Source organism: Gambusia affinis, linkage group LG21, assembly GCF_019740435.1.
Source record: "Gambusia affinis linkage group LG21, SWU_Gaff_1.0, whole genome shotgun sequence".
Taxonomy (NCBI): Eukaryota; Metazoa; Chordata; class Actinopteri; order Cyprinodontiformes; family Poeciliidae; genus Gambusia; species Gambusia affinis.
Window position 1 is genome coordinate 19714217 of NC_057888.1, and position 13566 is coordinate 19727782.

A 13566-nucleotide genomic window follows, 5' to 3' on the forward strand; every position below is an offset into this window, starting at 1 on the left:
CAGGTAAACAGAAGAAAGAGGACAAATAAAAGCACTCTCATCAACACAGGCTGACTTTTCATGTGTTTCCTCTCAGATTATCTGAAACATTGTGCAGCTTTCTGCAACATTTCCTCTTGTTTCAAAGAAACATTTAAAGGGGTAGTATTATGTATTTCCCAGGCACATGGTGCCATTTTGTAGCATAATCAAGTTTCTATGTTAACTTCAGTTGTTTATATGTATATATACACACACTCACTCACACACACACATACATACATTCATAAGGGGCGTCAGAAGTAGCTGGTATAACAAATTCAGTGGATATTCAGTTCCATCAGGTGCTTGCTAATTGCTGCTGGCTAGTCTGAAGGAGCTGAAGGGAACTCACAGAGGAAGGCTGCTGTTAGGCAGAAACTGGGAAGTTATGAAGCTGCAGCTCTGAGACGGAGCTGCGCCTCGAAGGCGGGGCTAGGTCCAGCCAGATGATCCGCACAGCTGATTGGTTGCCACGGGAGATTAACAGATTTTTCAAATATGCATGAAAGAATCAAGGCAACACTTTGATAAGGAAATAACAAACTCAGAATGTCAACTTTACATAATGTTTCCCCTTCAAAACAGACAGTTAGCTTTCTAAGGGACACTTGATAAGGTCAGTAATGTTGATTTTGCTCAGATGAACTCAACAAGATTCCAAAGAATTCTTTCAGGAAGTCATTAACTTTATTCACTTTTTTATCTGTATCATTTCCCAAATGTTGTTGATTCCAGACATTTGGGCTTTCTGGACTCATCAGGTTCTGCTCACCACCCTCATACCTTTCCTACAGTCTCTGGTGGATTTCAATAAACAGCCCTCTGATTGGCCAACACCAGCAGACGGATGTTGCGCACACATCCAGCAGCAAACTCCTGGATCTCGTCGGTACCAGAAGCTATGAGCAGGATCAGAGGCTGTGGGAGTGGAAAGGACAGAAGTTACTGGAAGGAAAAACACTGTGGACAAACTTTGAAAAGAAATCGACCAAACGCAAATGTGTCTGACAACATTTAGTGTCATCTTCTCACTGCTGCCACTGAACAGAAACGGCAGAACATCCACTCTCCAATGCAGAGGGCTTTCAGCTGCCTGCACACACACCTCTGCAGTTCTGTCCAGATGAAAGTGGTGCAGAGCAGCTGGATGTTAAAACCTTGAGTGTGAACCACAGAAGTCGACAGGTTTTCTGCTGCTCCAAAGGTCGAGTTCTATCCAACTTTAGAAGTTTATTTTTAATGAAATAAAACTTTTTAATGAGCTGCTAATGATGTGGAGGAAGCAGAAACAACAAGTCCCTGATAAAAACCCAGCTGAGACGTCTGAGGCTCTTTTAGGCTCCAGACATCGAGGATTTGATCTTCAGGGAAGGAAACAAGATTCTGGGAAAATCAGCGAGGTTCAACATTTCTCCTGGTTTCAGTCAACACTAGCTGTGTTTCCTTTAAAAATGTCAACAAAACTTTGTCTATATTTCTCTAATGTTGAAACAACAGAATTTTGCAATTGTGTTTCCACTAAATAAGAAATGCAATCAAAAAATACACATTAATTAATCCCAAAGTGTGGGGCTGGTCCCCTAGAGGGGGCGCAGTGCCATTGCAGGGGGGAGTGGTATGGATGAATAAATAAAAAAATTTAAAAAAGTTACACCAAAGTGTTTCACTGTAAAGATGGTTTGTAGTTTGTTTTGTTGCAACATGAAGTGTGTGCGATGTGTGTGCCCAGATGATTTTTTATTTTGATTTTTTGGGGGGGATTTTATTGTAATCCATATGGGAAAATCTTTGGGTAACAATGTGTTAGCACAAGAAAACATGATGAGTCATGATTTTATTAATTTATTTTTTTTTGGCAAATCATGATACTCCAACTACTTCTAGTCGATTTTGTGGTTTGTTCCAGAAAGACTAAACATCATGTGACTCATGATGTGAAAAATGTTTCCAATACAGTCTAATAAAATCCATCTGATTTTATGTGATCAGAAACAATCACTTCCTTTTAATAGCAAAACGTTTTAGCAAATAATGTTTTCAAAATTTAAGAAAAATTATTTTCACAATGTCAAATTGTCCAATTATGTGGTCAGAGGAAATGCAGCTACTGTCACATCCCTGTTCCTCAAGAGCAACTCCAGACAATAGACAAGACCAAACAGGGTCCCTTTATAAACTCCAGATGAGAATAATTTATGACACATTTAGCAGGATTATCATCCCATTCATCAAAGCTCCAGCAGCACATTTCCCTCCAGCAGCTCCAGAAAACATGCAGCTCCCTAAACAAGGCTCTTTAGTGAAAAACAGGATGCCTGAGAAGTGCCAGGGTTGCTTTATTTACCAGCCTGGTGGCGTGTTATTCAGACGGGGCCAAATAAGGTCTCCTGAAGAGCAAAGCTAGGCTAAGATAAGCACGTCTCTCTTTGCAGCCTTTCTTCCAGCTCCATCTCTCCCTCCCAGCTGGGATCTCTGGGAATATAATCCAGCACTTATTAGACATTCCCTGACTGAAGGAACATCAAAACTTGCTTAGCGTTTGAAAACTGCAGAAGGAGTTCTGAAGATGTTTCCTTTTCCCAGGTTTCCCAAGTTTTACACTCAACTGTGGAGGCAAACAGGACAGACAGACGGCTGTGTTCAGTCGGGTCGAGGGGAACTTGGTGCAGAAGTTCAAGTAAACAACATTCCCTGCAGCCTCCAGTCAGCCACAGATGCTGAGCTGCTTTTTCTGGGTCTCCAAAGAGGAAAAGGAGGGAAAGTTTCAGGTTGAACCCAGAGTCTGTTAGAGCTGAACAACAAGAGGGACAGAAACTTCAGTCAAAGGCTCTGAGACGTTCCTCTGCTTTGATTTAAATTATGGTGGTCCTAGTAAAGCTGTAGCCACAGCTCCTGTATCCTCTGCTCAGCACAGCCACAAGATGGAAAAAGCTTTTCTACAAACTAAAAGAAAACCCATGAGGATGAATCTCCAGGTACTCCTGGTTCCTCTTTAGGCTCATTTAATCAAATCTCCACAAGAACAAAACATGAGAGAAGAATCAGATGAAAACACATCGTCTCAGGGTGAGAGGGGAACTCAGTGCAACTAAAGAGCAAACGTTTTTCTCATTTAGATTAGTAAAATCCTAAAATACACACCAGGACCTGGCAAAAGCTGCATTCTGGAAAACATTCAGCTGCAAATGAACAATAATTATGGTTTGCATTTAGTAATTTTCAGCAATTTCCTTCACAAAGCTTTTCTTATAAAAGAGGCTGTTTAACACAAGCAGCTGTCTGAATCTGTCTGAATGGATGTATGGCTTCAACAAGCAATTCCCAGAACTTTGGAGGCAACATGCAGGCCAGGAGGAAGACAGCTTGATTTGATACACAACACAAAACGAGGCTCATCCAGAGGAAAGTGGGAGATCCTGAGAGTGGACATTAGATCACACCGAGAGGCTAGTTACTCCTTCAGGAGTTTTGGTTGGAGTGCATTTCCCCTGTGAGAAGCAGCTCCATCATTTCTGGTTGTTTTCGTTATTTATCCAACAGGAGAAGAAAAGAAATATGATCTCACTAAATCATGAAGCCCAGAGTTAGAGCAACACACTCAGCTGTGGAGATGGACAAACTCCCACACAGTGAGTTTCCTCTGGACTCAGACAGGTTAGTATCAGCATCCCTGTTCAGAGGAGCTGAGATGAAGTTCAATCTGACCAATGAGGCGATCTGTTTTATGTTTCCATGTCTGACATTCAGATAAACGGCTGAGCTGCTGCAGCTACAGGGTCTTTGGTGATTAAGCCCTTTAAAGTCCAAAAAACCAGTTCAATGAACATGGGAACATCTGGCTTCAGCTGCAGAACCAGTTCTGAGTTTAGAGTCCAGTTGGTACTGGGAGACCGTTTGACACACTTGTGGTCACAGATGGATTTTTATGTGGAAGTTTTTCTGTAAAACCTCATTTAATGAAAGGATCAGACAGCAAGGTTTTACCAACATGCTGAAACATGAACATTTCATCCTTCAAAAAAGTCTTCAGTCACAGCATCGTCTTAACGTTCAATCTATTTTACTGTGAGACACAATTAGAGTGTGAGGAGTTGAGCAGGAAAATACAGAACTAGCTCCTTGTTGGAAGACATGATGGCTCCAATGAAATGTCTGCTGGATGTAACCAACTGTGAGGAAAATAAACAGAACCGTCGTTTCTCCATCAGTCCTTGGTCTGAAACATATTGCTGCTGCATTCTGCCCTGAGGTAAAGCAACAGCCCTTAGCAACAGTTGCCCCCAGCTACAGTCCTTTGGCTTGTGCTGCAATGGCATCTAGGGTCCAGTGTAGGGTTGGCACTTTGCACACACTGAACTGTTTGCTTTTCTCAATTCCCATGATGGCTGGAAAGTGGAGACTTGTTTTCACCGACTGTTTCTGCTCCATCGGTCAAAGGCTCTGAAAATAGTCTCAGCCTCTCAAAGTTTATTACTCTGTGTTTTTCACACATCACTGAAACAAGGGCGGCAGGAGACCAAAGCACATTTTCCTCAATGCAGCTATGTTATAATTAGCCTCAAAGCTGTGAAACAGACTTGAGACTGGAAATGAGCAACAAATTAGGACTTAATGAAGACTCAAGTATTCAGTCAAAGAGGAAGTCCAACTGACCTCGACAACTCCTTCCTCATGCATGGTGATGATGTTGTTGGGCTCTTTGGACAGTTGGTACAGGGCCATGGTTGTGTTAAGGAGGAGCAAATTGTCGTTCGACTCCAGGTACTGAACCAGAGGGCCAACGGCTCCATGTTCACCAAAGCATGCCCTATTGGAGCCCCACATGCAGCAGTGGCCGATGGCCTCGGCCAGGTGGCAGCGAAGTCTGACATCACTCTGCAGAGAGGAGAACAGGAAGAAATTCTTGACCAACAACATCCTCTGGATCAGCTGATATTTGAAGAAAAACACCAACTAAACTTCAACCTGACTGTAAACCAGACAGAATCCCAGTATTCAGACAGTAAAAGCCGCTTTGTTGTCAGTAGCGACATGTTCTTACTGTGTTACTCAGCTTGGCCAGCAGGGGGACAACCCCACGATCAGAGAGGACGCCCAGGATTTCCTTGTCTTTGGCTAGTTTGGCGATGACGGCGCAAATGCTCGTCAGCACCTCGTTGCTTGGTGACTTCAGTAAGTGAATGATCAGCTTCAGTCCACCGATCAGGAAGAGAACCATTTCCCCGGCGTCCTGCAGTCACAGAGACACACATTAGCTGCTGCTCAGTGAAGGTCAACACAGAAGATGATGCAAAGGAGGGACAGTGATGTGGAAAAGGAGAGGAGGGCAGGTTAAGTTGACCACATTCAATAAGTCTGGATGAAGAACTGGAATCAGTCCAACCCTATCCTGCAGTTTGTTTGGTTTGTTGACCTATTAATACTATGAATAAAGTCGTAGTATTACAACTTTATTCATAGTATTACAACTTTGTTCTCTTAAAGTGTTTAAGGTTATTTTTAAATGGTTGAAACCTAGTTGCTGTATTTGGTCTCTAATTAGCTAGCAAATGTTTTAAAGTGTTAAATCAACCAAAACGCTTCCCTAGAAAAAAACATGCGGGTTACGTGACGTAACTGGAGGAGAATGGACCACAACAACTGCAGTCTGATAGCTGAACTCAAAGAGGTTTTGTTCGCTCAGGTGTAGTTAAAACATGTTTATGTGCGGCTGTTCAGATTGCATTTCCTCTGGACATGGCAAGGGAAAAAAACAACAGAAAAAGCAAAGACAACAACGAAGCCAGAGTCCCAGCTTTGACCCGGAAGAGGGTCGGTGGATGGAGTTATTAAATGTTCCAATATTTTTTAGCCTAATTGTATCCATGCTTATTATTTATCTATTTTCTCTTGGTAGATATATTTCCATGAAAAGATTTAAAGATCTGTAAATGTAAAGATATAGGTGCAAAATTCTCTTTGTTAGCACTGCAGTTAGCATTTCCAGGTCTGTGTACATGTTTTCCATTCCAATATTTTCTTTTCTATGATTTAAAGTGATCTCTGGTTACTATGTTGTTAATAGTCCTAACTTCCAGTTCACATGTGAGCCTTCAATCTTAGGCATACAGCCAATGTAATGCTTGACCTTAAGGTCACCTCCTAAAGGTCTTATTCAATGTTTTTAGCTGCACCGACCAGAACCTTCTCCTCTGTCTACGTTATTAATGGTTGCCACTAGGGGCGCTATTTTCAAGTGGAGTAGTAAGCAGGTTAGGTAAAGGAGCTACTAAAACCTTTTATTTTGAAATATGGGCCATTTTTGGCACAAAAATGTAAATTTCAGACTTGTTACAATACAAAGACTTCAACATGCCTTTAAAGTGCAGATGTACTTTAATATTGTGACTATTTTCAAAGTGACTGTTTTGTATTATTGTTTTATTTTTCCCTATTATGGCTCTATTACTCTGTGGTATCAGCATCCGGCCACTATTTAAAAACCCAATGTACCGTATCGTCGCCACAGAATAAAACATGAATGTGACTCAGTGTGTAATATTCGGGACTTTGAAAATGCAGCTGAAATTTCTTTCAATGCAATAATTATGGGCAACTGGATGAAAATCACCAAGTCTGCTGCAGTTCAATCTGTTTCAACATCATCCACATGTCAGGAGCTGTGCTGCCGACCACAAAAAACTACTGATTTTCTTAATTTTTCTGGTTAAATCAAGAACTGGATGTACTTTAGTGTTCTCCCCTCCACCAGGGAGCTCAGAGCTGGGATCAGGAGTCAGTGCAGTGTATGGACCCTGTGATTCCATGCCAGAGGATGAGGCGTGTGCACAGTGCAGGCCAGTGAGGGAGCTGCCAGGCCCCCGACACACAGGAAGCTTTTCCTCAGGAATACTGATGATGGCTGGCTGGGAGTCCCTGTGACAGAGGAAGCTCTCTCAAGCCACCAGCTGCCACAGACTGCCCAGAATCCCTTTCCTGCCCCAGACTGGCCCCCAGTTCTTAAGGCTGCTGCATTAAGAGGCTGCAATTGGAAAGACATTTGTTGCTAACCTCCCCCTCAGGATGAAATGAAATAGAAAACACATTATCTGTTGTGTTTGATATGAAGAACGCTCTGAGGCTCTTCTCTGGACCAATCAGACTTCTAGGACTTACACTGCTCACATGCAAAGGAAAAATCAACCAAGCATCTAAATGAGCTTCTACAACCAGGCAGATTAATGACACACCTCATCAGGTGGAACTGAGAGGGGTCTGTTTACTTGATTGGAAGGACCTGCTGCTCTGCAGTTTGACTCATTTTACTGAATAAAATCAGTTCCAGTTAATAACCTACAGACAGTGAAGCTCCTGTAGATATCTGTGTCTGCAGAGCAGCAACATCACTGCATTTATACCACTGTTCTGTCATAAATTTACAACTGATCTGCCAACTCAAACATTTTGGGTTTTCGTCCAAACAAAGACGGCAGTAAAGCAGTTGGATCGGGTTCAGCTCGTCACTGCCCCGTCCCATAAAAACACCAAGAAACTGAAGACTTATGAAGCTCCTTCAAAACTGGAATGCAGTTGTCCAAATAACACCTGTTGTTGAGAAGAGAAGGGTAAAACCATAATCCTGCTAATGTGTTTATGATTATTGATAGTGACTGAGCGGGGTCGGATCGGTCTGTTCTGATTGAATGTCTTAAATTTTTTCATGATTTCACTTCTGATGTAACAAAACAGCTCCATATAAACTGAGCTAATGTCTGACAAATTATGTTCTAGCAGATGGTCTGGAGGTTATATTGTAGACACAGATAAATTATAACATGCAGCGTTAATGTCAGTTATAGTGATGTCTAAATCTTCTGTTTTCATGACAGAAAATCAACCAACAAAAGCTCTTAATGTTGAAGTAAATATAGTAGCAGCTAAAATGATATAAGCAGTATTTATGGTCATGTAGTTGTTCCAGTTTCATAATGTTTTTATTGGAGAAGTGGCTTCACAGAAGCTGCATGGTCCACCATCTCTCAGCATGTTGAGGGAAGATTTTCAGGAAGGAAATCAGACTCACAGGATATTACATTCTTTCTCTCAGTCTTTTCCTCACTTCTTCAATCCCAGTGTGCCAAGGAAGCTCCTCTGCTTCATATTAGCTCAGGGTTCATGTAAGCCTCTGCTGACACAGCTCTGCCTCTGCTGACCTCCCAGCAGAAGCAGCAGCTTGAGAGACAAGCTGGGTGACAGAAACAAGCTTCTGCCTTCTGACTGAGAAAACCTTTCAATGTGAAAATCTATGATTGATAAATGTGTGGACCAGAGGTGTTTAAGAGGCAAACACTCTGCATAATGAGGAACAATGATGAACTTCATGTCAACCAGAGCTAAAATAAATTATCTTTTCTTTACCTTTGCATTCTCGATGCACGGACAAATGGCCCATGCAGCACTAGCCTGAACTTCTGCATTGGGGTTCTTTAGCAGTGACCACACCAAGCGGACTCCGTCAAGCTGGTCAATGATTCTGAGGGAAACACAGAGAATCGATTCATTGTAGAATCAAGTCAAAGTGAAGATTTGGCTCCATCAGGTCGACCAGAAGCAGATTTAACAATGACTATAACTAAACAGCATGGAAGCAGAAATTCATTTCAGCACTTTTTATTCACACTTAGATCTTTTGCAGGGTCTGTGGCCCACCCACTCTCAACTCATTCTCCACAGAAATCTCAGAAAAGCTCAGGTCAGAGGTCAACCAGCACACATCTGGATCTAGTTCTTCCTACATGGATTTATAAACAGATGCTGAGACAAACTTTGACTTTATGTTTTGGCAAACATGGGAAACTCCTTTCCTGACTTGGGAAGGAGTTCTGTTTGACTCCTTCCCAAGACAAACAGAACCAGAGACAGGTGGCTCCATATTTCAGAAAGTCTGAGTGAAGTTTTCTGAAGCAGCAATTTGATTTCATCTCATTTACATGACTGGTTTCAAACTGGAGTTGCCTCTGAGAGGTCAAAGATTTACACCACAGACCCTCCATTGTCTGCTATAAAAACATGGAACATGTTCCCCATGTGTGCTTCAACTAACAAAGCCACACTGACGCTGTCATAATGACCTAAACACTCCCTAATCACAGTGTCTTCATGACTCCAATGAGCGGACGCTCATCAGGGACGTCCTCTGCTCCATCTGTCTTCCTGCTGCACAGAAATCAGTCCAGAGGGATCAGAACATCAGACTCCAGTCTGCAAGGCTTCTTCAGTCCAGGACCAAAAACTAAAGTGAAGCTTCATATCATCCTACAAAACGGCTCCATCTTCCCATAGTGCAGCTAGGAAACAGATTACAATGAAGCTGCAGCTGACAGTGATGGATTAGAGGGGAGACCACAGACCTTGAAGGCATTAAAAATCCGTCTTCACTCTTGTTCTTCTACTGGACTCATTGGAGGAAGTGTGATGTCATTAACCACACACTGCCTACTGGTGGAGAATGAAAACAAACAGGAGGATCTGATGGAAAATCAGGAAGTGATCATGAAGCTCTCATGAGCTCTGGATGACCTGATTCAGGATCATGATGAGAGAAGAACTGTGGTGACCAGCAGAAGGTCTGATCTGAGAACAGAAACCTTGTTGGTAAAATGATGTCCAGCAGGGACAAACATGTTGCAGCTGGTTGGGTTTTAGCACACATCATCAGCAATAAATCATCTAAAACTGGTAATCTGACAAACATTTCTGTCAGTTCTGGGTTGGAATAAATATCTACTGTGAGTTATGCTAATTGCTCTGCAAACGACTCAACATGCATGGAAACAAGCCATCGGGCCAAAGATCCAGACAAAGGTTGTTTGAATAAGAGCTCTGTTAACAGATGGAGGCTGACAGACTGGAAGACCTGCTGTAAAAATGTAGAGTGAGAGAGAACAAGATGATTTGATGTAACAGACGTCTCTGGTTGTGTCAAGTTTACCAGTCAGCAGCTTTATTTAGACGGGCTTCATTTTCATCCAGCCCAGGGTTTGTTTGTTTGTTTCCCAGTGTAACAGAGTCGTACCACAGCAGAAGCAGCTAACTAACACCATAAACTCACAGGTTCAGTCATTTTTCCGGCCAAGTGATAATTAAGGCGGCTCTTATAATCTGGAACAGGTTTATAAAAGCAATGAAGTGCAGATGGAAGCTCCATGATGCTTGAGGTTAAATGCAGAGAGAAAGCCACCGCTCTAGACTCTGCTTCTCTGGGTTTTCCAGCCGTGGAGTTTTGGACGGGGCAGGGCTTTAGGCACGTTAGTCTGAGCAGCTCAGCAAACCGCATGGCTATTGTAAAACACTGAGAATGAAACCACAACCATATTTAACACAGCAGCTACAATAAACAAAGCTTTTAAAATCGGTCATTGGGCTAAGGATGAAAGAGACGCCTACCTGCACAGCTCCCAATGAAAACTACAGGAATCTTTCTGAGCAGCAGCCCAGGACAGGTTAATGAGGCTGTGTTTACATCCTACAATTGGTCTCATTTCCTTGTAAAAACACATGACATCAATAAACAGCCAGGAGTGAGTTTGGGCTGATTCACTGATTATGGGAAATAAGCCACTAATCACATTTTAACAGGCGCCTCATGGACCTACTGTAAATATAAGCAGAGCAAGAAACATTGAAAAGGAAGAAATAAACTTACGCCACGTTGTCCCTTTCTGTGGCACAAGCTCCCACAGTCTTTGCTACATTTACAAGCAGAGCCTGGTTAAATGACACAGAGCAGATGTTGGATCAATAAAGGAGTTAGTTTGAACAAGAACTGCAGGAAGAACCAATGTTGTATACCTGGTTTGTTCCATTGAGCAGGTTAATGAGAGCCCTTATGCCCCCACCGTTGCAGATGGCGGACTTGTTAGCTTGTATCTGAGCAAATTGTCCCAGAGCTCCCACTACATTGATCAGGACCTGTTCAGGCTGATCAGTCAGCAGACCAATCAGGGCCTGCAGAGCTTTGTACTCCTGGAAGCTTTGAGGGAACAACATCAAGAAGAGATGATTGCATTACAATATAATTAAGGTGATTTGATTCATTTATTACAGAAACTGGACAACTAACATGGACTAAAAGTCAATTCAACAGATCTTGTTGCTCTAGAGAGAGAAGACAAAACTGTGAAACAAAACTGAAACTAGTTTAGTTTTCAACCCAGAGGCCAAATTTATTAAAGATTCTAATGATCCAGTGATTTGACAGTCAGACTAACAGTGTGTCTCCTGAACCTCCTCTGTACAGAGCTACATGATCATCAGATGATTGGGTCAAAGGTAAAGATTGTTTTCCCTTCAGTAACATCAGCATCTTGCTGTAACTCAGCAGGACAAACTATTTTCCCACGGCTCCTCACAGCCGTCCTCGTCTTCGCTTTGCAGCACCAACCTTGCAAACTTTTCCTCCGTCTTTAACTGTGAGATTTTGCCTTGTTTGTCTTCGCTATAGAGTAGTAAACTATAGTCAACATTCAGAAGGGATATACTGTGGTTCCACTAAAACCTCAGCAACCCTCTGGTGCACAGTTCATTTCTCTGGCTGTTTTTATTCCCAGTTACGGTTGCTGGCATCATAGCCTGTAAGCTATTGTAGACGGCTAAGGTCATTTGGTTCTGGACAGGGTCCAATGAACCACAGCCTCTTCTTCACAGTGAAAACATTGCTAATGGACTTTAGTCCAGTTCAGCATCATGAACAACAATGGTCTTCCTCATTATCTGAGGTATCATCTGCAGCTCCCTTCTCTACAATGATCTTGTTTTGATAAATCAACACTGTGTCGTGTCTATTTCTGTCAGGTCCAGCTTAGGTAATTGTTTTCTGGCAGGAGTAACTTGACACAAAGCTGCCTGAAGCAGCTCCAACTGAAAACACAGGCCTCTACATGGCTGGAGGCTCATAAAGCATGTTAGAGCAGACAGGAACCACAGAGGAGCTTCTGTGTGAGCAACACGTTTTCATCTTCAGTCTTTTCTTCACCAATTCATCATTATAGAGAATTCATTTTGACTATGAGCTTCAGAGAAGGTCCAAGTGATATTAAGACGTTTCAGGGATCCTAAAATCTCCAGCAACAACCACAGAAACCTGAATCATTAAATCACTGAGGAATATAATAAACAGATGAATCTATCAGGGCACAGACTAACATGGGGGAACGCTGAGCTGCAGTGGGATGAAGAGAAGAATCATTTAAAGAGGAGATTATGTTCTGCTCATGGTCGGCCTGCAGCAGAACTAAGATGGAAGGAAGCCAGAATCTGGAAGGAAACTTCACAATCTTGACCCAACCGTTGCTGCTCTGGCAAACACACTCCAAGACTTGGCAGTCTCCACTTTCCACTGCAAACTTATTGCTTCAGCCTTTTGTTAAAGCCCTTTACAGTATTTCTGTGTGGCTATAACACCTCTGTCCACAGACCCAAGAGGCCACATCTGGACACAGCTAAAAATCTGAACTAAATGTTTCACTGTTTCTGTCCTCAGATTTTATTCAGCTCCTTGTCCTTGGTTCAGTGGGAGGCCTTTAAAAAGTACAAACTGTGACAATGAGCTTTTTACACATTTATGTTTCAGGACATCAATCATTTCTCATTTCATTCCTTCACTAAATCAGTAAAGATTTAACATTTGCTGCTACTTGTCTCAAATCCACAAGACCTCCATCCTGTCTAGACCAAATAAATCAGTCACTAAAGTAAGACTGAATCCTGTCTGCAGGAAGATGAATTTATCTTAATCAAAGACAGAAAATCTCAGCTATTACAGCAGTTAAAATCTTCTAACAGGATTTTCTTTTCACTTGTCAGCCTGTGACAGATTCTGAAAAGAGGGCGGGGCCTTAAAACCTTGTTTGATTAGCAGCCTCTTTCTTCCTGACAGTAATGCTTTAACTGCTTCACTCTGATTCTGATCAGAGACTCAATAATCCTGAGAGAACCAAAACAAGTTCACTGACGTGTCAGTGAACATTAACACATCTGCACAACATCATGCTGGTTTCCTCTCAAAACGTTGGCTATGTTAGCAAACAGTCAGAAACTCTACAAGATGAGAGCGCTTTTATTCTGAAAGGTTGTTAAAACGCTGCACCAGCCTTCAGTGTTTGGTTCAATTCAGTACAAGGGAAAGCAAAGTGTTGGTATCATTTCTAACTGAGTTGTTACTAAATGTGACGATGATTGATTAATGCATCATAATAATCATTCATATTAGAGTTATGATTAGTAATAAGGTAACTATTTTACCTAGCAACAGTGTGACAGGATTATGTTTGGAGGAGTGTGTGTGTTCTGGCACCGAGTGTATTAAGCTGTCACATTTTATAACAAGAAGCTGCTTCATCATCATCATCATCATCATCAAGTTGGGTCAGTTTTGATCCAGGAAGTGATCACAGATCCCTCTGAGAGCTGCTGAGAACTTTTCTTCTTACTTTTAGAGCTTCACAGCAGTTTTGAGCCAAACATTATCTTAGATTAAGAAAAGTGTTTTTACACCGTTTCACCTCA

General features: G+C 42.1%; 2 protein-coding genes across 8 annotated transcripts in view; both read right to left on the reverse strand.

Moving 5' to 3' along the window:
* Positions 1 to 13566, reverse strand: part of LOC122824145 (homeobox protein Mohawk-like) — a 151071-nt gene that overhangs the window by 120458 nt on the left and 17047 nt on the right. The gene's annotated exons all lie outside the window — the stretch shown is intronic.
* The window catches only part of LOC122824144 (homeobox protein Mohawk-like), a 51449-nt gene that overhangs the window by 20132 nt on the left and 17751 nt on the right, over positions 1 to 13566 (reverse strand). For 5 of the 7 annotated variants that reach the window (XM_044104391.1, XM_044104390.1, XM_044104392.1 and 2 more), the window contains 5 exons: positions 10852 to 11032; positions 10706 to 10767; positions 8419 to 8533; positions 5063 to 5251; positions 4675 to 4896 (listed from right to left, as the gene is read on the reverse strand). In XM_044104391.1, coding sequence (XP_043960326.1) covers positions 4675 to 4896; positions 5063 to 5251; positions 8419 to 8533; positions 10706 to 10767; positions 10852 to 11032 — 769 coding nt within the window. Of the gene's footprint in view, positions 1 to 686; positions 940 to 4674; positions 4897 to 5062; positions 5252 to 8418; positions 8534 to 10705; positions 10768 to 10851; positions 11033 to 13566 lie in introns of those variants that run through there. The other 2 variants (XM_044104395.1, XM_044104394.1) reach the window with 1 other exon arrangement.